This window comes from Enhydra lutris, unplaced genomic scaffold, assembly GCF_002288905.1.
Source record: "Enhydra lutris kenyoni isolate GAN:26980312 unplaced genomic scaffold, ASM228890v2 scaffoldscaffold14, whole genome shotgun sequence".
Taxonomy (NCBI): domain Eukaryota; kingdom Metazoa; phylum Chordata; class Mammalia; order Carnivora; family Mustelidae; genus Enhydra; species Enhydra lutris.
In genome coordinates, this window is record NW_019154098.1 from 49,864,065 (window position 1) to 49,891,609 (window position 27,545).

The window sequence follows — 27,545 nt, forward strand, 5'->3', positions numbered from 1 at the left end:
ACTCATACAGCAATTAGTAACGTGGCAGGATACAAAGTCAATGTACAGAAATCAGTTGCTTTCTTATAGACTAACAATGAAAATACAGAAAGGGAAATTAGAGAATCTATTCCATTTACTATAGCACCAAGAACCATAAGATACCTGGGAATAAACCTAACCAAAGAGGTAAAGGATCTGTACTCGAGGAACTACAGAACACTCATGAAAGAAATTGAAGAAGACACAAAAAGATGGAAGACCATTCCATGCTCTTGGATCGGAAGAATAAACATTGTTAAAATGTCTATACTGCCTAGAGCCATCTATACTTTTAATGCCATTCCGATCCAAATTCCACTGGTATGTTCACATCTTCAGATGAGAAAACTAGGGCCCAGAGAATTAAGCCGAGGCACGAGAGGCTCCTGCCTTTTCTCTGTCTGCTTTGCTTTTACCAGGTCAAACTCTACGCAAGACAAATCGTCAGTGACCATCAAGGTGGCCTTATGGCAGCAGGACCCTTTGAAAGTTATTTTCCTAACAAAGATCCACAGTGGGGTTTCTTTCTAAGCCGGCCCTGGGGGTGGACCTGATCTGTCCTGCGTCCCTCTCCGCCCACCACCCCCAAGCTCCAGGGGAAAAAACTGCTCAGCCCCACCTACAGTTCCCAGCCCTTTGGCCCCTCTCCAGAGCAGAGAAGGCATGGGCTGCGGTGTGAGCACCAAGGTGGTCCCAGGGTCGCCTGTGCTGGCCCCGGTCAAGCAGGAGGGTCAAGGCCAGGGCAACTCCAGAGGCGTAGGACCTGGGCCTGAGGCGGTGTCCGAGGCGGCTCGGAGGATGCAGGTGGCCCGCTTCCGTGCCAGGTTTGACCCCCGTGTCCTTGCCAGGTAAAGCGCCAGGTGAAACAGTGGCAAAGGGGCTGGCCTGGGACTGGGTTGAGGAAGATGAACCAAGCTCCCATCAAGATGGCCTTAATGTTCCCCCCAGCTTGATTAAACCTTAGACAGCCTTCTTTCAGATGACAGGTCCCTGATGTCCCTACTTTCTCTGCCTCTTTGAGATGTAAGTCTTCTACGATCTAGGAATGTCTTTCCCAAGGACTAGGGGACCATCCCTTTGAAATGTAATCAGGAGGCCACTTTCTCCCAGTCTCTGTGGGAAGGCAGGAGCCCAGCTTCCCTAAGCACTAATTAGCAAACACAGGTGGCCTAGTCAGGTCCACCAATCTCCCCTCCCCGCCCCGCCCCAGCCCCCCACTAAGTTCCTCTAGGACTTTTATACTAGCTTGCCCAGTGCTGAGTATTTTCTTGCCTTTTGTTTCAAAAGAGTTGAAGTCAGTCTCTCTCCCCTACTGCAATAGTTTTGACTCCAGTTGTAATAGTCTGGAATAAAGTCTTTTCCTCTGTTTTTAGCAAGTGTTGGGACAAATTCTCTTTGACACCTCTGAGCAGGGAAGGCAGAGGATTAGGAAAATTCCAGACTGAAAGTAGAGGGGAGGGGCTGGAGCGCCTGGGTGGCTCAGTGGGTTAAGCCTCTGCCTTCGGCTCAGGTCATGATCTCAGAGTCCTGGGATTGAGCCCCGCATCGGGCTCTCTGCTCAGTGGGGAGCCTGCTTCCTCCTCTCTCTCTGCCTGCCTCTCTGCCTGCTTGTGATCTCTCTCTGTCAAATAAATAAATAAAATCTTAAAAAAAAAAAAAGAAAGAAAGTAGAGGGAGAACAGGAGTGAGGAAGGGGAGGGAATCTTGACCTCAGAGCTGGGGAAGGAGGAAGGCCTCCCAACCCCTACAGGGCTGATGGGGGCCTTGCCACAGATATGCTGAGGCTGGGACCAAACAGGCATGTTTGTGAAGGATCTTTACCATATTCTTGAAAAGGAGACCATAAATCATGGAATAGAAACAAGTCTTTGAATCAGCCAGACTTGTGATCCACTCTTGTGTCTTTTATCATGTGTGGTTGAGAATGTTCCTTAGCCTTTCTCCTTCCTCATTTTTTGCTTCAGTAAAGTGGGAATAATAATAATATCTACCCCATACAAATGTTGTGAGGATAATTGATGTAATATATGCAAATTGTGGTGAACAGTGCATGACACAAGTCTGTATTGAGATATTAGTGCAGTATTTTTTATTGTCTTCCTAAGGCACACATAAGACCTAGCTGACTTGGGGTGCCTGGGTGGCTCAGTGGGTTAAGCCTCTGCCTTTGGCTCAGGTCATGATTCCAGCGTCCTGGGATCAAGCCCGGCATCGGCATCATTGGGCTCTCTGCTCAGTGGGGAGCCTGTTTCCTCCTCTCTCTCTGCCTGCCTCTCTGCCTACTTGTGATCTCTGTCAAATAAATAAATTTTTTTTTTTTTGGAAAAAAAAAAAATAGACCTAGCTGACTCCCTGTAAGAAATGAGCGAGGATGACAGGTTGGTTGGACCTGAAAACTACCTTCCTCTGAACATACCATGTTGGCCATAAAGAGGAAGGAAATCATTAAGTCCTCTTCCACTCTGCAGGGCTTGGTGGGACACAGTGGTGGGTGGCTCATCTGGCTTCTCAGGGACATTCCTTTTTTTTTTTTTTTAAGATTTTATTTATTTACTTATTTGACAGAGAGAGAGAGATGACAAGTAGGCAGAGCAGCAGGCAGAGAAAGAGAGGGGAAGCAGACTCCCTGCTGAGCCCCAATTCAGGGCTCAATCCCAGGACCCTGAAATCATGACTTGAGCCAAAGGCAGAGGCTTAACCCATGGAACCACCCAGGTGCCCCCTCAGGGACATTATACTAGCCCTCAAATGATATGCTTACTTTACTGCATTGCTGTGAACACAGTCTGTGCAGAGCCACTTCCCAGCCTACTTGGGAACTTCTAATACAAGGAAACGTTTTGGATTAGTCCAGTAGCTGCTAAGCTTAGAGACAAAGTTGGCTGATCCAATTGAACTTGAATCAGAATGGACATGGGATCTTATCATGACTGAATTGGTTAGATGGCATCTCTGGTCATCCATACCCAGAGAGAATGAGGTTGCTGTGGTCCAGTCTTATCTACTCTCATAACCTCCATCTGCAGGGTAGTCCTAGTCCTTTAGAGTGTGAAGGGGTCATAGAGGTGGAAGGTCACAACATTGCAAGGGCCCTAGTGACTAACTCAAGGCTCCTTACCTGATGAGGAGTTAAGTCCCAAAAGATTAAGTGACTTGCCCAAGTTAGTGACAGAATTGAGTCTAGAATACAGTTGTCTTTCTTATTCATTGTGATCCACTTAGAACTCTTGCAGAATAGAGACAATAGAATTTAAATCTTACTATATGCCCTTTCTCAATTGCTTTTATCAAACAGGTTGTGATATTACTATTGTTTCTGGCTTTCATTTTTTTATACACGTTGAAAAAATTTCCCGTTTGTAGCAGCTGTAGTTAAAGTAATAATTTCAATTTCGAGGGTGATGTAAAATTGCACCACCTACAAAAGTAATGTTGAGGCTGCCCTGTTGGGTGGTGGGTAGGAGTGGAGCAGTGGAAGGGCAAGGAATGGCATAGCCTTGTAAATGCCTTCTCTAATGCTTGATTTGATCCTTAATGTTTTCAAAATATATGTGATCATTTGGAAATAATATGTATTCAATGAGTGATTCTTTCATTCAACATTTATTGCTGTACCTTCTGTGCCAGGCGCTGCAGAAGATATAGCCACTCAAATCACAAAAATAGTCACCGTCCATGGCCATCACGGGATCACAAGCAAGGTTGCAGTTATAGGAATTTGTTATGAGACATTGGTTATTCAATCTGAAACCATTTATTTCTACTACTCTACATTTTGGCTTAAAGCTTCAGTTCCCTTCAGTGCCAAATTACTAGCATTTTTTTTTTTTCAAGTATTTGGTATATGAAGGTCCCTTAGCAGTACTGAATAAAGCTCCTTTTCTTTAAACAAAAGAGTGTAGTTCCTCAGAGATGGTAATTCATCTGATAGCTGATGATTAATTTCATGAGCAAATGAATTTGCCTGCAGTTTTGAAGGCATAGTGATAAATTAGTATTTGCAAAGTGCTTTCATTTCCATTAAAGGTAAATGTAAATTTTGGCTAGTCTGCAAAGTAACAGAATTTGAAATGCCCGTGATTATCTTCAAAATCAACCTGAAAGTGCATGTGAATAAAAAAGCAAAGTTGGAAAGAGAAGAGGTGACAGAATCCACTTAAGATGAGTAAATTGCTCTCTGTTTTGATAAAGCAATTGGCCAGAAAATTAAATGCACTGCATAGAACAAAGCTGTTTTCTGTAAGCTGGTACAGCCAAATGACACTTTTATTCAGGAAGCACAGGACTATAAGGAATAGATAGGTAGAGGGAAGAATTACTGGAAGAATAAACTCAGCAAAAAGAAGTAAGGCTATTTTCAGCACAGATTGATGTTTGCATTGGGATCTCTGTTACTGAGTATGTAACCGAAAGCGTTACCTTTCCCTACATACTCCCAGAGCTCATTCCACTTGCTGGCATCCTTTCCGGGGAGAAGTTTTAACAAAGCGGAAGAGCAGCAAATTACAATAAAAGTAAGGCGACCTGGGTTCTCATCCTCACTGTAGAATTTAAACAACCAATCTGCTAACCTGATCTTGAAATTTCTTCATTTGTCAAATGAGGGGTTGGAGTAAGTAATTCTCTAATATTCTTTCCAACTGTAAAATCATGATTCTAAGTGGAGCACTTTCTCAACATTTCTTCTTCTTCTTTTCTTTTTTTTTTTAAGATTTTATTTATCTATTCAGCAGAGAGAGAGAGAGAGAGAGAGAGATCACAAGTAGGCAGAGAGGCAGGCAGAGAGAGAAGAGGAAGCAGGCTCCCCACTGAGCAGAGAGCCCGACGCGGGGCTCAATCCCAGGACCCTGAGATCAGGACTCGAGCCAAAGGCAGAAGCTTAACCTACTGAGCCACCCAGGCGCCCCTTTCTCAACATTTCTTAAATAGAGGATTGAACTTAATAGAATTCTCAAATTGACATAGGCGTTTACACAGATAATTCAAGTTTAAGATCACCACTCTTTGAAATCCTAGCTGACCTCCTGGCCTTTCCCAGAGAGAGAGAGAGAGAAAATAACTTTATGCATTGACATATATCCCATGTTAAAATTCTGTTTCTTGTGTAGAAATTGCAAGTGCAGGGGGATAGCTGGGAGAAAACTGTGGCTGTTAACACTGTCCCCACCTGATGTGTTTATTTTATCAGTGCTTGTCTATCAAGGTGCTACTGTGGACGAGATAGGGCATGGGTACTCAATAGGTGAAATGCCTTTGAAGGGGTTGGATTTAAATCCTATCCATTTCAACCATATCTGTGTGACCTTGGAAAATCACTTAATTTTTGTTATTCTTAATTTCCTTATCTGAAAAAGGGAGATAGTATCATGTTAGCCAATAGGGATATTGTAATTAGAATTTTTTTCAAAAAATAAATTTTCTGGCACACAATAAATGTATAATAAGTTGCTGTTGCTGTTATTGCTGTTATTAAGACTTGCTGTTGCTGTTATTAAGACTGTTGTCTTAATAGTTACCTTTCCACCCACTAATTACTTTTATATCACTTACCTCCATTTCAAAGATGAATCTGGGGAGGCTTTCAAAAATAACAAATACAGTTAAGCAACAATGAGTAAGGGAGTCAGATGGGGGGGATGTAAAGATCAAAGAGATGATAGGAAGCACCAACTTCGGTAATTTTAAGAATCTTCCCTTCAGAGGATAACAGATTTGGCTTTTCTTCCCGACAGATATGACATCAAGGCTCTAATTGGGACAGGCAGTTTCAGCAAAGTCGTCAGGGCGGAGCAGAAGACCACCAAGAAACCTTTTGCAATAAAAGTGGTGGAAACCAGAGTGAGGGAAGGCCGGGACGCTTGTGATTCTGAGCTCACCATCCTGAGGCGGGTTAGACACCGCTACATTGTTCAGCTGGTGGAGATCTTTGAGGCCCAAGATCGAGTTTACATGGTGATGGAGTTGGCTACAGGAGGAGAGCTCTTGGACCGACTCATGACTCAGGGCTCCTTTACAGAGCAGGATGCTGTCAGAATTCTCCAGATGGTTGCTGATGGCATCAGGTATCTGCATGCCTTGCGAATAACTCACAGGGACCTAAAACCTGAAAATCTCTTATATTATCATCCAGGTGCTGAGTCGAAAATTTTAATCACAGATTTTGGTTTGGCACACTCTGGGAACAAAAGTGGAGACTGGACGATGAGGACACTCTGTGGAACCCCAGAGTACATAGCCCCCGAGATTTTGCTAAGGAAACCATATACCAGTGCAGTGGACATGTGGGCTCTTGGCGTAATCACGTATGTTTTACTTAGTGGAGTCCTGCCTTTTGATGATGAAAGCCATACAAGACTTTACAGGAAGATTCTGAAGGGCAAATATAATTACACAGGAGAGGTAAGAAATAATTTCACTCCTATTGAGTTAGCCTAGTGTAGTTTCTCAACCTCAGCACTATTGACATTTAGTTGACCTTTAGGTCTGGATGAATCTTCTTTTTTTTTTAAACTTTGAACAAAAGTAGGAGTTAGTAATTTATTACTCACAAGTTCTGGAGGGTACGTGTTATGCCCAGAGCCACACAGTGAGGTTGGTGAGGTTGATGGGCGGGGGTGGGGCAGGAGAGTCAGGTTGGGTGATTCTTTACGGAGCCGGGGTGAGTTGGGGGGAAGGGGGTGGGAGTGGGGGTGTCCTGTGCATTGCAGGGTGTTTTGCCGTAGCCCTGGCCTCTACTCCACCCTCCATACACTACTGGTAGATACTGGTTGGTGCTGGATATCTAGTAAATACACTAGATTCAACACCTTCCTCAAGTTGTGCTAACAAAAATTGTCTCCAAACATTGTTAAATGTCCCCTGAGGGGCAGAATCACCCCTGGCTGAGAGCCATTGGTCTCAAGATAGCAAGAGCCTGTGTTACTGAGTTGTCTGTGGTTAGCACATGTCATTGATAAGTAGACCAGGGAGTTTGTAGTTTTTCTTTCATCAGCTGAGTAGACTGGTGTGTACTCAGAAGCTCAGCATGACGCTTGGGTGTCTGGTGAGAGATTTTCTGCCTTGAGTCTAGATGATCCAAGCCCTTTCTGTAATGTTTCCTTAGTGAAATGTTTAACCTCATAGCTTGTGTAAAATATTTATCCATTGTTTAAACTTGGAACTCCCAATGTTTATGAATGTGTTCATTTCCTGTTGTTTTTGGGTAGAGAAGGAGAGTTGTTGATGCTTGTGTGTAGGAAGCTTGATAAAAGGGGAAATTGATTTCATGTTCAGCAAGTGATCAAATATATGTTCAACTATGAAAGGTTCTTTTTGTCATGAAGAAAAATATTGATAGTTTGATTATAGCTACTTAAGGGATAACATCTATATGTAAGCATCTTAAGCAAAATCAAAAGCTAAATAACTAATTTAAATATTGTATTTTCTATACTTTGACAAAGCTTTAATATCTTATCGTATATATGTACATTTTTAAAAAAACTTATCTAAACTGGTATTTGAGACCTAAGACTTACATGAGAAAGTAGGAAAGGATGGGGAGAATTCACAGACAATGTAGTACCATTGACTATTAAAAGTTTAAAAGATGTCTAGCCTCACTAATAACCAAAAAATACAAATGAAAACAAAGTCTTTTTTTTTTTAAATTGAAATCAATAAAGATAAAAAAAAGCATTTCAACTCTACTCATTGCTGTTAAGAGATCAACCATCTCATTCACTGTTGGTAGAGGGCAAATTTTACAGATTTCTTGGGATGCAGTTTGAAAATATGCATCTAGAACTTTTGCAGAATACAAATTATATAGAACATGATCACAATCATGTGGAAAAATGTATGCATAGGAAAAAAAGGTTAAAAGAAATACACTAGGGACGCCTGGGTGGCTCAGTTGGTTAAGCAGCTGCCTTCGGCTCAGGTCATGATCCCAGCGTCCTGGGATCGAGTCCCACATCGGGCTCCTTGCTCGTCAGGGAGCCTGCTTCTCCCTCTGCCTCTGCCTGCCATTCTGCCTGCCATTCTGTCTGCCTGTGCTCGCTCTCTCTCCCTCTCTCTCTCTGACAAATAAATAAATAAAATCTTTAAAAAAAAAAAAAAAAGAAAAAGAAATACACTAAAATGTTAACAGAACTTATTCCTGGTTTGGGAATTATGGGTCATTTTTTTTTTCTTTATAATTCGAGTATCTTTCTGTTTCTGTTGTTCTTTTGTTTACAAAGAATACATATTTCAGTTTTGGTTATAGCTTGGTGACTCTTCCATTCTACATGATGTTGGGAGGAGCTGCCGTCATTGGGGTTTGACTGGGATGGAATGTCCATGATGATCCCTCAAATAGCTGACATCTTGGTGGGGATGGCTGGAAATCTGGAGTCAATTAGGTCACTGAAAGCATGAGGCTTTATTTATCCTCCTCTCTCTATGCTTCACAGGGCCTTCTCTTCATGAGGGTTTCTCCATGGCATCTTCCCAGCGGGGTGGTCAGACTTTTTACATGGTAGTTTAGGCCTTCCAAAAAGGAGTATTCCAAGAGGGAAACAGTGGAAGTTGCCAGTGCTTTTCAAGGCTGGGGTTGGAAATTGCACAGCATTACCTCTGCCTCATTCTGTTGTGAATTCTGTGAGTCTTGGGGTAGCCCAAATTCAAGGTGGGAAGAGATCACGCACAGTCTAACCACTGGGGGTGTGGTTTATTGGGTCATATTTGTACTAGATATCACGATTACTTTTTCAATGTGCAAAAATAATAAGCAGTATACTGTTTTAAAAGTCCTTTTTGTCAGGTTTAATTCAGAGGGTTTCTAGGATTGGATTCTCCAAAAATGAGAAGACAATTCATGTTCAAGTGACTTAGTAAGGGTAGACTCCCAGGAAGACAGGTAAGGGAGTGGGGCGAGGAGGGCAGGGAAGATGAGGAGGCCAGAGCCATAAAGGTAAGCCTCATCTTGCAGGGAAGGATTCTTCAGCATTCTTCCAACCTGAGGCAGGCAAGCTGGGTTTTCACATCTATCACTCTTTGTTAGTCAATGGGGGTGATGACGGTAGGGAGCTGGTGGTAAATTTTTTCATTCTCTAGGGATCAAAGGCAAGTGGCTCCAGGAGCCCCAGGGTGGTCACTGAGAAAAACAACAACAACAACAACAACAACAACAACAACAACAAGGTGTTGGCTTTTAGAAAGAAAGCACTCCCAAGGAAGGGGGTGTGTGTACATACAGAAAAGAGGGGCTAGGGTCTGGATGGAGCACTGACATTGTCTCCATGGTGGCAATTTCTACTTCTTGAGGAAGTGCCTATTTGTAACTTCAGACAACATGCAACACAGTAGGATTGCGGCTGCTTGTAATACTGGGTTAATAACTCCTTGGCTTTCTTTCCTGTGTTTGTCAGGCACCCGTGTCTATCATATTCATATTCTCTTATAATATTACAAAAGGTCTTAGCCATCTCAAGCTGCCATTGCAAAATACCACAGACTGGATGACTTAAACAATAGAAATTTATTTCTCACAGTTCTAAGGGCTGAGAAGTCCAAGATCAAGATGCCAACAAGGTAGTTTTCATTATGAGGCCTCTTGTCTTGGCTTGTAGGCAGCTGCCATCTCATGGTGTGCTCATGTGACTTACTTTTTGTGTGTGTGTGGGGAGAGAGAAGGGGTAGAAAGAGGCAGAGAGGGAGAAAGGGAGGGAACACTGGTGTCTCCCTTAGAAGTTCACTAATCCCGTCAGACCAGGACCCCTCCTTTATGACCTCATTTAAAAACTTAATTACTTCTTTGGAGGCCTCATCTTTAAATATAATGATACTAGGGATTAGGGCTTCAACATATGAATTTCAGAGGGACACAAACATTCAGTCCATAATGTCAGGGTAACAGATTGATAGAAAAGCCTATCATCATGTTCTCTCTGTCATATTATTATTATACCTGCCACTTATTAACAAGCATACTAATTTGTAAATGCACCAATTTTATTTAAATACCGGGATGACCATCAATTCTGGAAGCATAGGTGTGGTAGATAGAATACTAGCCCCCCCAAAATACCCAGAATCCGTAGATGGGCCACCTTACATGCCAAAAAGAATTTGCAGATGTGACTAAACTAAGGATCTTGAGATGGAGAGATTATCCTGGATTATCTGGATGAACCCAATGTGATCACTAGGGCCCTTACAGTAGGTAGGTGGGAGACTCAAAGGTAGAGGAGATGTGATGAAGGGAACATCGATTGGAATGATTTGCTTTGGAGATGGAGGAAGGGGCCATGCACCAGGGAATATGTGCAGTCTCTAGAAATGGGAAAAGGCAAGGAAAGAACTGTCCCCTGGAGCCTTTAGGAGGCAGCGCCACTGATACCTGATTTTAGCTTGTTAGACCCATTTTGACCTGCAGAACTGTCAGATAAATGTGGGTTCTTTTTTGTTTGTTTGTTTTTTCTTGAAGATTTTACTTATGTATTTGTCAGAGAGAGAGAGAGCACAAGCGGGGTGCGTGGCAGGCAGAGGGAGAGGAAAGCTCCCCACTGAGCCAGGAGCCCGATTCAGAACTCGATCCCAGGATCCCAGGGTTATGACCTGAGCTGAAGGCAGGCATTTAACCAACTGATCTGCCCAGGGATCCCATTGTTGGTTGTTTATTAAAGTCCTTTTGTCTATAACTAAAATTCCAAGTATGACACATTGTGTGAATCACTTCTTTTCTCTAGAAGTCAGGTGAAGAAGTGCAATAAATGGGACAAAACTTCCAGAGAGTTAAGTGTTGTATCTCTTATGATGAAGAGGAATGATGTTTATTATTTATAGAAAATATTTTGTAGACACCTGGCAGGTATATACTCTGACTCCAACCATGTATAAGCAAAATAATTAGCTATAATATTAATGTTTAATTATTCTTGATTTTGGTGTGAAATATATTACTTTTCATGGAGCTTTGATGACCATTACACTTGTGTTATTCTTTCCTTTTTCTGAATAGTGTTTAGGATTATAATAAATTTCTTTTGTTTTGACATTTAATCTGAATGTCAACTTTCTAAGGCATTGTTGGCTCTTTGAAGGCTAGGACTGTATCATATTTTCCCCCTTATATCCAATAAATTTCATGAAAAGTTAAGTATAGAGAATGCATTTAAGAAAAAGAATTGCTTTTAAAAAATTAAGAGATGTTGGTTTATAACTGCATGAATAAATGTATCTCAACTATAACTGCATTGAGCATAGAATACAAATTTTAATTTATAGTAAGGTGGACTATATTTATTTATTTATTTTTATTTTGTTTTGGTTTTTAATTTAAATTCAATTTAAATTTAAATTCAATTAATTGCATATAATGAATTATTAGTTGCAGAGGTAGAAGTCTTATATAATACCCATTATATAATTATATCAGGTTCCCTTCTTAATGTCCATCACAGAGTTACCCCATCCCTCCACCCAGCTCCCCTCCAGCAACCCTTAGATTGTTTCCTATGATTGAGTCTCTTATCATTTGTCCATCTCTGATTTCATCTTGTTTTATTTATTTCTCTCTTCTTCTATGATCCTGTTTTATTTCTTAAATCCACATCAGTGAGATCATATGACAATTGTTTTTCTCTGATTGACTTATTTCGCTTAGCCTGATACCCTCTAGTCCCATCCATGTTGTTGCAAATGGCAAGATTTCATTTTTTTGATGGCTGAGTAGTATTCCATTATATATATAAACCACATCTTTTTTTTTTTTAAGATTTTATTTATTTATTTGGCAGACAGATCACAAGTAGGCAGAGAGGCAGGCAGAGAGAGAGGGAAGCAGGCTCCCCGTTGAGCAGAGAACCCGATGTGGGACTCGATCCCAGGACCCTGAGATCATGACCTGAGCTGAAGGCAGAGGCTTTGACCCACTGAGCCAACCAGGTGCCCCGTAAACCACATCTTCTTTATCCATTCATCTGTTGATGGACATCTGGGCTTTTTCCATAACTTGGTTATTATGGACATTGTTGCTATAAATGTTGGGGTTCAGATGCCCCTTTGGATTACTACATTTGTATCTTTGGTGAGTAAGGTGGATTTTAGGTAACTAAAACCTTCAGTTGTTAAATTTATTAGATTCATTCTGGAATGTTAGGATGGTTTGGAAGGGTACATTTACTCTACTCACTGGGCTTTGCAGAGTAGGGGGTAGGAGTTCCCCTTTCCAGTTGCTTCCTACAATGTCTGAGAGGCAACCAGGCTAGAAAGACACAGCACATGGTGAAGAAAAAAGACACCCTGTGTCTACTGTGTGAAGGAGGCCTTTACTTATCTTTTTGATTACTAATACCATCATGATGTCTTTCAGCTTGGTGGCAGGGCTCATGCTGGAGAGAGTAAGACTCATCCATCGTTTCTCCCAGAGACTGTTGGAAAGCATCCTTAGGAGGTCTCCACCCTCCTTCTTATCTGGCCTTCCTCCAGCCAGGAATCATGCTGAGCTCTGGGAATACCCACGTGAAAATGCTCAGTGTCCCTACTCTGTGGGCTCAAGTAATCTTGTCTGAGAGACCAGGTTGTTGTCATCATTGTCTCCTTCTTCCTCTCCTTCTCCTTCTACCCCCCCTTCTTCTCCTTCTCCTCCTCCTCTTCCTCCTCCTCCTTCTCCTCCTTCTTCTTCTTCTTCAGATTTATTTATTTATTTGAATATGAGAGAGAGAGAGAGTGAACAGGGGTGAGAGGCCGAGGGAGAAAGAATCTCAAACAGACTCCCTGCTGAACATGGAGCCTGACGCGGGGCTCAATCTCACACCCCTGAGATCATGATCTGAGCCAAAATCAAGAGTCACATGCTTAGCCACCCAGGTGCCTGAGAGACCAAGCATTCTTGTGTATCTCTTCAAATGTAAGTGCTTTGATACATGTAGGAACAAAGGTGGAAAGTCCACGGAACAAGGGAAGATATCCCCTTATTGGTTAGGAAATTTGGGTCAGATTTCATGAAGGAGAGGACATTTGTGCTGTGTCTTGGAGGAGGGGTAAGAGTTTCTGAAAGGGAGGGTCATCTGGGTGGCTCAGTGGGTTAGAGCCTCTGCCTTAGGCTCAGGTCATGATCTCTGGGTCCTGGGATCCGGCCTTGCTTCCTCCTCTCTCTCTCTCTCTCTGCCTGCCTCTCTGCCTACTTGTGATCTCTGTCTGTCAAATAAATAAATAAAAATCTTAAAAAAAATAGTAAGGGAAAAAAAAAGAGTTTCTGAAAGGGAGATTGGCACATTCCCAGTAGAACAACATATGCAAAAACACATAAAAGGGAATATGTTGCATAGTAGTAAAATACAAGAATTTTGGAGCATTATGTGTAGGTGAGTGTATATTTATGCAGGTATTTTGTAAAGGAGTGCAGTGTCCTGGTTAAAGGGCATGATCTGGAGCAGTGCTGGCTGGATCATTTCCCGGCTCTGCCACTTACTAACTGTATAACTTTGGGCACGTTTCTTAATTTCTCTGTATCTAAGTTCCTTCATCTGTGAAACAGTCATAATGATAGTGTTTACCTAACAGGGTTGTAGTGAAGATCAAATGAGCTAAAAGATGTCACGTGCTTAGAATAGTTTCACATAATAATACATAGGGCTATGTATGCGTTAGCTCTTTCTGTTGGGAAACAGTGGGAATACAAGTTTGACTTTTGCTTAAATAACAATTATATATAAAAATATGTAAATATATTATTACAGTGCCAAGAATACCTTTTTCATCCTTTAAATGGAAAAGTGAGAAAAGTGAGGTATTAACATTTTAATGCTAGTAAAAATTACACATTCTTGCCCATGAGTTGGAAATCATGTATTACTGTCCAATTATATTGCACTGTATCACAGTAATCTTTTTTTGATGTGAAAAAAGTTGATAATAAAGTGAGTCTTATAGCCATATTAGCCAGCCAGCAAAGATAAACACTGGTATTAAAACATATTTTTAAAAAATCCTACATGGAAAAAAAATAAATGAAAAAAAGTTCCGTATAGATATTGATAGAAAATGGTCCCCATGTTCTTAGATTCACCTATGATTGCCATACTGGTAGGAAAAATTTATTGATGCACTCCCTTAGGAGGAATAGATCTGATTAATTTTACTCACCGGCCATGACCCCAATTTTCTTTCTGTATCTTTATCTCCATTAATTTCTTTTATTTTTTCTTTGCTCTATTTCTTTTTCATTCAGGTTATTAAGTAGGAAAAAGGGAAAGGAGAGCAGAAGATCTGGTTCCCTAATTCTCTTTTATTCTCTTTCCATCACGACTAGAATTTCAATAATGAAATGAACCACATTTTAGTTAGGTCATAATTCTTGTAACTTGGTTCCCATTCCTGTGATTTAGTTCTTAAAACACTTATGCTCACAAAAATGTGGTGCTCAACTTTTTCAGTGATATTTTTACTTTAAAAGTTTTACAGAAAATAATTTTAATGGCTATAAAATCTCTCATAATGTATTTCATTTTCTGCTTATCACTTTCTTCATCTCTTCTCTGACTTAAATTGTACAAGTACATACTGTCTTACCTTTAACTCAAGCACACTGAGTGCTTCTTGGAATTGAGACCACGTGCATTTCACTTTGGCTATGTAGATGCTACCTTTGGTGTAAGGAGTAGTGATTAGAGTGGAAAGTAGTTACCTGTTTTCTTGATTATGTTGCACTTTTTGACCTTGATATCATCAGTAGAATTCATGGAGTTGAAGAGAAAAGAACTATTTGTGTAAAGCTCTTGCTAACCGAGAAATATCTAATTTTAATGTTATGCTTATGTTGCTTATGTTCTGGCTTATAGGGTTTATAATAGGAACTAGTTCTAATATATATTATATATGGAAGAACATATTTTATATGGTGGGTTTCAAAGGCCAATTGAATTTTTTGTTGCTCTTATGTTCTTCTTCTTCTACTACTTTTTATTTGTTAATTTTAAAAAAAATTATTTATTTATTTGACAGAGAGAGAGATCACAAGTAGGCAGAGAGAGGGAAGCAGGCTCCCTGATGAGCAGAGAGCCTGATGTGGGCTCAATCCCAGGACCCTGGGATCATGACCTGGGCCGAAGGCAGAGGCTTTAACCCACTGAACCACCCAGGCACCCCTGTTTGTTAATTTTTTTGAAGAATATTGAACACATCTCTTTTTAACCTTGAGTGCTTTGAAATATGATAGGTATGCAAACAAATTAGGCTTTGTCCAGTCCTCTTTAAATTTCAGTGTTTTCCTTATAAGAAAAACTGGAAGCATCATTTCTCTCATGTCAAGAACCCTTTAGCTCACAAAAATATTCTCTTTATGAGCCTGGTATATGATTAATTGGTTCTTTTTCCATTTTTTAATTTGATGTTACCTGTAATAAACTTGTATATATCTCCTGACTTTTCCCAGGTTTTACAAATGCCCCAATGGATATTGCATTCTGACAAAATTAGCTTTGTCTTTGAACAATTTCAGCTTTGGCAAAGATAAAACAACTTAAAGTCTGCTCTTAGATTGGGAAGAAAACATTTAAAATTTTAAATATTTATAACATAATGATGTACAGAATCTCCTGCTTTCTGATAGAAGGAAGAGTGATTTTCCTGGTCTCAAGTAATAAAGTTATAGAGAGTTCATTGGTACTTTGGGGCACATTTACATAAAATTTAATTGCAGAGCTTAAGTGAAGTCCTACAAGGCCCTACACTAAAGTTCAAAGGAAGAGAAATGCTAGTCAGAGAACTGTCATCAGTAGAAGTTTTTTTGTTTGTTTTTGTTTTCTGTTTTTTTTTTGTTTTTTTTTTTTTTTAAGATTTGATTTATTTATTTAAAGAGCAGGGGAAGGAGCAGAGAGAGAGGGGGAGGGAGATAATCTCTAGCAGACACTGGGCTGAGTGCAGAGCCCTACACGGGGCTTGATACCAGGACCCTGAGATCATGACCAGAGCTGAAACCAAGAATGGATGCTTAACCAAATGAGCCACCCAGGTGCCCCTAGTAGAAGTTTTATAATAAATGTTACTATTTGAAAATTTAAGAAAATTTTTTATATATTTAATTTTTTTAGTAAACTCTACACCCAGTGGGGGGCTTGGGGCTTGAACTCACCATCTCGAGAGCAAGTGTCACATACTCTTCTGACAGAGCCAGCTGGTGCCCCTAAAAGCTACTATTTTTAAGGAGATAAATGCTACTTAGAGTGCGCTTAACCCAAGAATTTGAATGATAGCTTATCCATTCACTTAAAAATAGATATTTGTAGTTTTCTGAAAACTCTATAATTAAATCCATCAATAATTATTACCCTGTATTTCAGTAAGCTCTATATTTAGCAAATTTTAACATTAATTATAATCCTTAAAATTTGAGATGTTGCATCTAGAATTTTAGGAACTGTGTATATTCTGTGTGTGCTTTTGTGTGTGTTTGTAGTATCTAGCTTCCTTTTTTTTTTTTTTAAAGATTTTATTTATTTATTTGATAGAGATCACAAGCAGGCAGAGAGGCAGGCGGGTGGTGGGGGGAAGCAGGCTCCCTGCTGAGCAGAGAGCCCGACTCGGGTTCGATGCCAGTACCCTGGGATCATGACCCGAGCCTAAGTCAGAGGCTTTAACCCACTGAGCCATGCAGGCTCCCCTAGTGCTAACTTTTTTTTTTTTTTTGTAGTTTGAAGTTTTTATTTAAATTCCAGTTAGTTAAAATATAGTGTAACATTAGTTTCAGTACTAGAATTTAGTGATACATCATTTATATATAGCACCCACTGTTCATCACAAGTGTCCTCCTTAATGCCCATCACCCACTTAGCCCATCCCCATCCTCCCTCCATCAACCCTCAGTTTGTTCTCTACAGTTAAGAGTCTGTTTTATGATTTGCCTCTTCTTTTCTCTTCCCCAATGTTCATCTGTTTTGTTTCTTAAATTCCACATATGAATGAAAAATTATGTGGTATTTGTCTTTGTCTGACTGACTTATTTTGCTTAACATAACACACTCTAGCTCCATCAACATCATTGCAAATGGCAAGAGTTCATTCTTTTTGATTTCTGAGTATTATTTCATTGTATACATATGCTACCTCTTCATTGGTCAGTGGACCCTTGGGCTCTTTCCAAAATTTGGCTCTTGTTGATAATGCTGCTATAAACATTGGGTGCATGTATCCTTTCAAATCAGTTCTTTTGTAACCTTTGGGTAAATACTTAGTAGTGCAATTGCTGGATTGGAGAGTAGTTCTATTTTTAACTTTTTGAGGAAGCTCCATAGTGTTTCCCAAAGTGGCTGCACCAGTTTGCATTCTCATGAACAGCGTAAGGGGTTCCCCTTTCTCCACATTCTCGCCAACATCTGTTGTTTCCTGGGTTGTTAATTTTAGCCATTCTGACAGGTGTGAGGTGATGTCTCATTGTAGTTCTGATTTGTATTCTCCTGATGATGAGTGATGTTGAGCATCTTTTCATGTGTTCGTTAGCCATTTGTATGTCTTGCTACCTTTCTTCTTATTTGGTTCATTACCGTTGAACGCAGAACATTGTTTTGAGGACACACATTTATCATGATAATAGTAAGTGGACTCAGTATGAGAAGTTTTAGGTAATTTTCATCTTCCAGTCCTCTGAATATAGTAGGTGGATATGTCTACAAAAGAACTGAAGGAGTTTCATTGTGGTTTAATAGTAAAAGAACAAGAGCAATTAAAGCTTACCCCATATTTTATATTTTGAAAACCATTTTTCACATACTTGATCTAAGTTGGTTCCGATAGCGATCTTGTGAAAGAGATATGATGCCCATTTTTTTTTGATGAAGAAACTGAGAATATTTAGAGCTGTATAGGACTGGGCAGCCTTGAATCCAGATCCACTCGCCTCACTCCCAGTCTTTCTTCACATTAAGATGGGGTAACCAGCTGACTGATAGCAGTGTCTCTTTGAGACTGCTGAGAAAAGCTGAATAGAGGAATTTTCAAGGTAAAGAGTGGGAATGGCGAGGTGAATGTCCAAACTGGTGAAGGGACTGAATAATGTCATCAAGTGAGATTTGGTCCATGATATGAACTTGATTGAATGTGTAGCCTCCAAATCATTTTAAAAATTTTTTAAAGTAATCTCTATGCTCAGTGTGGGACTTGAACTCACAACTCTGTGATCAAGAATCATATACTCTACCGACTGAGTCAGCCAGATGCCCTTCTAAATTGTTTTTTGGTCATATACCTCTATTAGTCAAAAAATTATGAGCATGCACACTCAATTTGTATTCCTTTATAGAATACATACATATAGTATATTAATTTATTTTATACTTGATACAACATAGACAAAAATAAATTTTAGATTAAGAAGGTAAAAATAAATAGATCTGACATTTTTTTCTACATCTGTCATTTTCTACTGTGTAATGTATAATTGACTTCTAGGTACTCTCCAGTTGTTCTTTATGGCTCAGGAATCCTGTAATTTCTAACCCATGTTGAAATAATGCACTTTGGCTGAGGAACTTTTTTTCTATGTTACCTTTTTTCTGCAACTGCATTTTAAGTGTAAATTCATTTGGGGGTCTTCTTAATGAGCTCTTCATAAATCTCATTACACATATTTTATGTTTTCCAGAAAGATTCACTTGCTTGTCTTATAATGCTCCATTAGAGACATCTAACTTAACCTTGAGCCTAGATAAATGTGTCTGGATCCAGTGCCAAACAGATGTCTGGCCAAAGCAAAGGACATGCCATTGTGAGTGTCAGCCACTGACGTACTTTGTCTAGACATGTGGTGTTTACATTTTATTTTCCCTGTGTTTTGAGTATTTGGCAAATGTGCTCATTTATTTCACGCATTTTATTTTGGGGGAAAGTATTTCTCAGATCTCATTTGCCTAAATAAGCTGAAGGAACAAAAAAGAGCAATTCTATTACTGGTTTCTTTTGATTCAAATTCTAGGTTAATAAACTGTTAAGAGATTGGAGAGTGTGACATCTGAATTGAGTCTGATTTTTCCTGACACAAGGACAAAGACAATAGGTTGTAAGGATTTCCTTATCTTTCTTGGGAGAGGCAACTTTTTAAGAACACATGTCAACCAGAAAATGTTTGAGATACTGGTAATTTTGTCAATGTTTCTGCTTTGTAGATGACAAAGGATACAGAACTACAGTTTTGTTTTGTTTGGTCTATGGTATGTGTTGATAGATAATGCAGAAAACAAGTGTAAAGCAACAGCTCTCTTGTCTCCATCCTCACAAAAGTCACCCTGAATTGCTCTTATTGTACTTAAAATATGTGCGAAAGCTGTAAATGTCACCAGAACAAATCCCTGAAACATCAAGTAGCTGGTGTACACATCACATCCTGCAGTATCTCTGCTCCATGCCGAATCCCGCTTGGAGCTACCTGATGGGGAACAACGCGGCCCTGAGTGTGTTGAGGATCTGCACAGCAGGAGGAGTCTTCCCTGAAGAGCCATTTTGTTCTGCCCTTTCTCTCTGAAGGCTGGGAGATGGAGGCATCCTAAGTATGGAGCAAGCTTTCAAAGGGAGAGAAAATTTGATGATTTCTCAATCCATTTCACTTTCCGCTCTAGCTGATTCTTGGAGTCCTGGGAACTCTAGGAGATGACCAGAGTGTGGTAAATACTAACCCGAGGCTGGTGTACTTCATGGACGACAGCTGCTTTGCCTTGTCCAGCCCACATAAATGTGATGTGGGAACTCACATTGCTAACTGAAGCACACTGGACAGATTTCTGGAAAGGAAGTTTCCTTCACTGAACAGAGAATTTGGAAGACAATTTGTGTTTGGCTTTTCCTTTTACCAATAGATTTTTTTTTTTCTTGGCTCTCTCAAAAGTGGATTTTCAGGTTCCTGATATATTTAATGATATAGCATTTAACTTGCTTATTTGAAAAAATCTTCCAGGTTTAATATGTGTTAATCATGTAACTAAGAAGATGATGCTCTATGTGTGTTTGTGTATTTTTATTTTATTAATTTTATTCTATTTTATCTATTTTTCCTTCCTAGCCTTGGCCAAATATTTCCCACTTGGCGAAGGACTTCATAGACAAACTGCTTATGTTCGAGGCTAGTCATCGCATGTCAGCTGGGCAGGCCCTGGGTCACCCCTGGGTGATCACCAGGGCTGCCGGTTCTTCCATGAAGAATCTTCAGAAGGTCATATCCAGGAACCTCATGCGGAGGGCGTCTCTCCCCTCTCAGAGTCCTGAGTCTGCACAGTCTTCTAGGTCGCGTTCTTATCACAAATCAAAGCATATACAGAGCATGAGAAACGTAAGGGTAGAGGAATCATCACTGTCTGTACTTTTGGGAACAGATAACCTTCAAAACCATTTTAACCAATTTTAAGGCAGATCAACACTGATAGCATTAGGTCAGTAGGGACCATTCAATTAAGATTAAAGCACCTAAGAAAGCTCCATGGACCTGGGAACATGTGGTTATTGTTGGAAAAGGTAGACTTTAATTTTAAACACTTTTTGTCTGTAATGTTTCCTATGTCTGTATTTATTCCCCAAAATATACTTCTGTGAAAGATAAATAGTAAATACTAAATATGTTTATATAATTAGAAATAGATGAAGAAAATATTTTGAGAATTGATGGATTAAGTAAAGTGGGGGATAATAGGAATAAGGGATGTATATATGAAGAAATGAAGAATCAGAGACATAGTGATAGTTGGAAATGAGGAATTAAATGTACTGATACTGAAATTACTGAATTATATTTATGACCACTGTATGGTGTTAATAACCACTAGATAATTACAATAACAAGATAATTACAAATACCTCTTAAGTTCATATCTAGTCAGCAATTATTAACAGAAATTGCTAATTATAAAGCATATTGAAAAACTTAGGTGGCAATAAAACCAAAAATAAAGCAGTGAAACTATCTCAAACTAAAAATCTGCACAGCAATGGAAACAACTAACAAAATGAAAAGGCAACTGATGGAATGGGAGAAAATATTTACAAGCCACATATCTGATAAGAGGTTAATCCCCAAAATATCTTCAAAACTCCTAAGATTCATTAGTAAAAAAAAAAAAACAAAAACAAAACCAATAGCCTGATTTTAAAAATGGGCTAAAGACTTAAGTAGATATTTCTCCAAAGAAGAGGTCAAATGCCGAATGATATCTCTATACCTATTAGGGGGGCTATTATCAGAAAACCAAACCAGAAGTGTTGGTGAGATGTGGATATACACTGTGGGTGGGAATGCAAAATGGGGCAGCCACTGTGGAAAGCAATATGCAGGATACTCAAAAAATTAAAAATAGAAATGCCACATGACCTAGCCACCCCACTTCTGGGTATTTGTCCAAAATAATTGAAATCATGATCTGGAAGAGATATTAGCAAGGCTATGCTCACTGCAGCACTAGTCACAAAAGCCAATATGTGGAAATAAGCTTAATGTCTATCAACAGATGAATAAAGAAAATGTGGCATCCACATGTGATGGAATACCATTCAGTTTTAAAAAATAAGGAAATTCTGCCATATGTGACAACATGGGTGGACTGGAGTATATTATGCTAAAGTTTAGAAGCCAGTCCCAGAAGGCCAAACACCACGTGATTCCACTAGACATCTAACGTAGTCAAACTCAGAGGCCATTGCTAAGGGCCAAGGAAAGGGAAAATGGGGAGTTACTAATTAATGAGTATAAAGCTTTCATTAAACAAGATGAATAAACTCTAGAGATCTGCTGTACAGCCTAGTACTTAGAGTCAATGTTAACGTATTGGACACTTAAAATTTTGTTAAGAAGCTAGGTGTCATCTTACCACAATAAAATTTTTTAAAAAGAATCTAAAGATATGTCTTCTATCCTTAAGATACTCAGTTTAATTCGGGCATTATTCACTGGAACATGGGAGTTCTGTGGAATCAGACAATAGTGATTTTTTTCTGTAGTTAGTCTTTATCACACACTATAGTTTACAAAACAGTACGTGATCATCTTGCTTCATTCTTCTACTGTCAGTTCTTTTTGGTTATCACAGCTTTTTTCTAGAATCATTTAATCAAATACCTTGATAGCCCTAAATACCTACCATGGGATAATTATAAATGGTGTGTTAAAAGAAGTAAGCTCTGGGGTGCCTGGGTGGCTCAGTGGGTTAAGCCTCTGTCTTCGGCTCAGGTCATGATCTCAGGGTCCTGGGATCGAGCCCTGCATTGAGCTCTCTGCTTGGCGGGGAGCCTGCTTCCTCCTCTCTCTCTGCCTACTTGTGATCTCTCTCTCTGTCAAATAAATAAATAAAATCTTTAAAATAAAAAAAAAAAAAAAGAAGTAAGCTCTAAAACTCCATTCTCCAGGCAAGGCACTTATGGTCTGATCCCTAGTACAGTAAATTTTTATAAAGTGATACAAAGACTGTGATATTACTGTTAAGTATATCTGAGGGACACTCGTATGAATGGATATAGTAAGTAATGATTCATCAGCTGACATCACTTAATTTGTTTAATGAAGTATAATAATAAAATGCTAGAGTGACATTTTCTACAACTATAAAATCAGTCTTAGTTTTCTATTTTATTTTTCTCTTTTAGGTTTCATAAGTGGAACAATTGTATGTGACATAGAGATATGAATGTGTAATTAGTGACAACAGTATTTTCACTATAAATTGTAATGCTGCACCACGTATGGCAAACAATGGGTTAGTTACTTTACTATAAAAGAAGTCAGAGTCATTAAAAAAATAGGAAAGTGGACAAATATTTTCACAGGTAGTTTATAAAAATCCAAATGACGAATAAGCATGTGAAAAAATACTCAATTTCACTCCTAACTAAAAAGGACATTAAAACAACAAAGACATAATAACTTTTCATCTATCAGATTAAGGCAGCTTAAAATTTCTATAATATATTTGGTGAAAGGTTACAGGAAAGCAGATAGTGTCATGCTCCATTGAGATATTGGAGTGCAATCTGGTTCTACCTCAGAGGGTAAGAGTTTGGCGGCAATATATTCAAATTAAAAATGCATTGACCCTTTGGCCTAATAGTGGCATTTCTAGGAATTTGTTCTACCCATATTCTTGCCAATGTGTGCAAAGACATGTGTATAAAAGCATATAAAACATTGGTATTTATATAAACAAGAATCAAAATAAATTTCCATCAATAGGGGAACTCAAATAAAGCATGTTACATTTAAGCAAAGAGCTACTATACATTAAAAATGACATGGTACTTCTGTATCTTTTGTTATATGATATGCTATTGTATTAAATGGAAGGGCAAGGTGCAGAAGGGTATTACAATATGATCTTATTTGTGTGAGAAATATTTTCAGTCTTGAAGATTTGTAAAAATTTGATAGAGTTATTATCTCAGGGGAAAAAGAATAGGAAGTCTGGTGGAAGAGAAAGGTTTATTTTTCATTTTAAACTTATTTTTACTTTAAAAGTTTTAAAATTGATGGATTTTCTTTAAATCTATAGTAACAACAAAAAAAAAAATCCAGTTAAAAATGCAAGTGGCAGGAGGGAAAAAATAAAAAGGGAGAAGCCTGACTATGGAGCCCTCAAGAAATTGGGACTGACTAATCAGATGTGAAACTTGGTTCTTTATCTAATGGGATAGTTTACATATTTTCCACTTGAAACTTTCTGAATAAAAATACAAACAATAAAAATTCTAATTGTAGTACTTTCAGATTTCTTAAGTAAAAAGAAATTAGTTCTAAACTGTAGCTGTGTTATTCTGTCCTAACATTTATTGCTCATTCTGTGCCAAGTACTATGCCCAATACCCTTAACCTATATTATCGCATTTACTTCTCCTAACAAACCTATGACGTTAGTATTATTCTTAATTTGACCTTACAGATGAGGAAGCCTAGGCTCACAGATGTGCGGTAACTTCTGCATGGTTACACAGCGTGAAAATAGCAGATCTGGAAGTAGAAGCTCAGAACTCCTCCTTCAGTCTCTATGATGGATCAGTTCCAGGAGATAAGAATGCGAAAGGCAGGCCCTGGTGCCTTCAGTTCTGCCCATATTGACACAAAGAAATAGCGGGATACAATGTTGCCTGAAGTTATGATGTGAATATTTGTCATTTCCATGAATAGTTTACTTTTCATGTCCTTTGCTTAAAACCTAAAACAACAGGTTACGCTGAGGTGCTTTCCTCTCCAGGCAACACTTCAAGAGCCCACTGCAGGCATCCTCTGGCCCAAAGTCAGGACTAGGTTATTGTAGCCAACAGAGGAAACTGATTGCAGGGTGCAGAGCCCGGTTTAGGAGAGGCTTAGGAAGATGGGTCGTGTCTCTGAGATGGGCAGACAGGGAGTTATCCAGGGAGGCTGTCTGGGGCAGCAGGAACCAGACAAGAAGGGTCAGGAAAGGGGTGCTTCTCCATTAGATGGGGCCCCCAAATGTGGGGCAACGATCAGGTGGACCTGAGCCAAAGCCCGATGCATAATCGACTGAGCTACCCAGGCACCCCAGCTCTCAGTGTTTTTAACTTTTCATGGGCAGGGACCAGACCTTATTTATCTTTGAAACCCCAGAACGTGGTAGGCTGCAGCTAACAGGACCTCAGTTACTGTTTGAAAAGAAGATGTGGGCCATTTACTGCCTGCCCTTGACCCCCAGTTTTCCCCCATTCGGCAGCAAAAGTTCCTGTTGAAGATCAAAATCTCTTGATCTTTTGGTAGAAGTTGGGTGGATGAGATGAGAAGAGTGTAAGAGTCCTAGTGGGGTGCGCACTGGGAATTTTCATGAGTAGGAAAAAATACCCTTCTCTTTTGTGCTGGCTGCCCCTGACCCCTCCCAGCGTGTCCCCAAATGCTTTAAGGGTTTTGAATGGAAGATTGTGATTGGGTAATAAGTTCCCTTCCCTCCAACTTTTATAAAGTTCTTACAAATCAACTCAGTTTGTTTATAACTGTCTCTTTGAAAACTGTTCTTTCACAGGCTTAATTTCTTATTGATTTGATGTGACAAGGAACTTGTAGGTCATATGTAATGTCCCAGGGTGGAGTGTTCCCCACCCTTCTCCCCCTACACCAGAAGAATCAGACTAACAAGCAAATCAATCAAACTAACAGCCAACTCTATGTATGTATTATCTACCTATTTTTCTGAATTTTAAGGATTTCTTTTTTTAAGTAATCTCTGTACCTATGTGAGGTTCAAACACACAACCCCAATATCAAGAGTCATACACTCCATTGACTGATTGAGACAACCAGGTGCCCCACTAATAACTGTTTTTGAATAAAAAGGTTTTGATAGTTCTGCAAGTTAGACATATCATATGATTTCATTGTGTGAACTGGGAGAAAAATATGGAGTAGTATTTTTCATATGTTTTGACCCTATTCTACCATCCTCTGGTGAAATTAGGTATTGCAAACTAATTTCTAAACATTTGGATATTCTTTTCTTACTTCACTGAGCTTAACATGAATAGAGTAAAAAAGAACACCGAATTATTTTGTAAAAAAATACAAGAAACCTCGTATTTCCTTCTTATTTCTTTTACGAAATGATTTCCATTTTTTCTAAAACAATTCTTAACAATAGTATTAATTTACCTTTCATCACTGTCTAGTATCCATTCAGATTTTGTCTTGTATTATTATATGTCCTGAATTTTCTTGTCTTAGTAAATTCTCTCTTACTGGTAGTTTTTCCTTTTCTCCTAGTGGGCATGTAATGACTTATGATTATCTTTGCTTGTGTATTTTAAAAGTGTTTGTCAAGAAGATCTACATTCCATGATATAAACACAAGGTTAATAACCATATTTTGAGGAATTCTATACTTGACTGACATACTCTGAATAATAGAAATCATGCACACACGAGTTGTATTTTTTCCTTGTATTGTATATCATACTATTGTCTATTAAAATACAAATGTGATGTTATGTGTATACACTTCTGGAAAGTTAAAATATTTAGGCTGAAGTATAAACATCTTCAGCTTAATATCACAAATAATTACTGATTTGTATTTGGAATATATTTTCTAAATATTTAATATTTAAACTACTTCATTTAGAAAAAGTCACTTTAACCAAGAGTTTAATTCACAGGTAAAGTTTTTAAAACCTAAAACATGAATTAGTGTGATATTTATTTTTGTATTTATTTATTTTGAGAGAGAGAGGGAGTGGGAGAGAGAGAGAGCCTGTGTGAGTGGTGCCAGGGAGCAGCAGAGGGAGCGGTAGCGAGAGAATCTTAAGTGGGCTCCGTGCCCAGCGTGGAGATTAGAGTAGGGCTCGACGTGGGGCTCAATCTCAGGACCCTGAGATCATGACCTGGCCCACCTAGGTATCCCACATTGGTGTGAATTTTAATTTGGAGACTTAAGATGGTGCATTAGTTTCCCAGGACTGCTGTAATAAGTTACCACAAACAGCATGGCTTAAAACAACAGAAATTTGTTCTCTCATGGTTCTGGAGGCCAGAAATCCAAAATTGGTATATGGACAGGTTTGATTCCTTCTCAAGAATGTGAGGGAGAATCTGCTTTATACCTCTCTCCTATCTTCCGGTGGTTGCTGGCAATCCTTGGCTTTCCTTAGCTGGTGGCTGCCCTCCGATTGCTGCTCCAGTTTTCATACGCCTTCCCCTCTGTCTTCCCTTCTGTCTCTTATAGGGATGCTTCTACTGGGTGTAGGACCCACCTTAATTTAGGATGATTTCCTTCCTAGATCCTTTCCTTCATTACATTTTGAAAGACACTTATTCCAAAAGTTCAGGAAAAAAGAGATGTAAAACCAATAAATCACTGAAGTAGTAATTAGTAAAAATATATCGTGTATACATCAAATAGACAGTTAGCTGACCAAGAGCATCCAAACCAAAACATAGAATGATGCTCAGAGATACATGTTGTTAGAACACAGTTCACATAATCTGGAGGCAGTAGCTGTTTACTCTTCACAGTGACTGGTTACAATATTAGAATCTTTTTTTTTTTTTTTTTAAAGATTTTATTTATTTATTTGATAGACACAAGTAGGCAGAGAGGCAGGCAGAGAGAGAGGAGGAAGCAGGCTCCCTGCTGAGCAGAGAGCCTGATGCGGGGCTCGATCCCAGGACTCTGGGGTCATGACCTGACCGAAGGCAGAGGCTTTAACCCACTGACCCACCCAGGCACCCCAATATTAGAATCTTCTTAAATGAAAGGGAATTGGTCAGTGGTTACCTCATATCAATTTTGGGGAACAATTTGTTACTTATGATCTTCACAGGCACAAGCAAGAAGTGACACAGGGTCAAGTTAGCCTCGCTTGTCTTGCAAAATAAGCTAAAGTAAGCCTCACTTGTATGACTAAGCTGGTTTGATCTGCTCAGGGAATTTTCAAGTCTGGTCTCCGTTTGCATTTCCTTTGAACACAGACAAGGTCACATTCTAAAGTTCTGCTTGGATATATCTTTAAGGGGTCACTATTCAACTCGATAAAGATAGGAATTAACCCATATGGTTGTGACTCTGGAGGTAATGCTGGGTACCTTCCTTTAGATC

General features: G+C 39.2%; 1 protein-coding gene across 1 annotated transcript; it reads left to right on the forward strand.

The window, feature by feature from the left end:
• The first annotated feature begins 684 nt into the window (after positions 1-684).
• Positions 685-20,377, forward strand: LOC111146507 (protein serine kinase H2). The gene is made up of 3 exons (XM_022502045.1): positions 685-869; positions 5,754-6,420; positions 20,036-20,377. Exons 1-3 carry the CDS (start codon positions 685-687, stop codon positions 20,375-20,377), a joined length of 1,194 nt encoding a protein of 397 aa, XP_022357753.1.
• Positions 20,378-27,545: the final 7,168 nt, after the last annotated feature.

Coding starts and splice junctions, on each gene's coding strand:
- LOC111146507 (XM_022502045.1), top strand. CDS start 685: ATGGGCTGCGGTGTGAGCACCAAGGTGGTCCCAGGGTCGCCTGTGCTG. Junction 870..5,753: donor GACCCCCGTGTCCTTGCCAG/GTAAAGCGCCAG, acceptor TCTTCCCGACAG/ATATGACATCAAGGCTCTAA. Junction 6,421..20,035: donor AATATAATTACACAGGAGAG/GTAAGAAATAAT, acceptor TTTCCTTCCTAG/CCTTGGCCAAATATTTCCCA.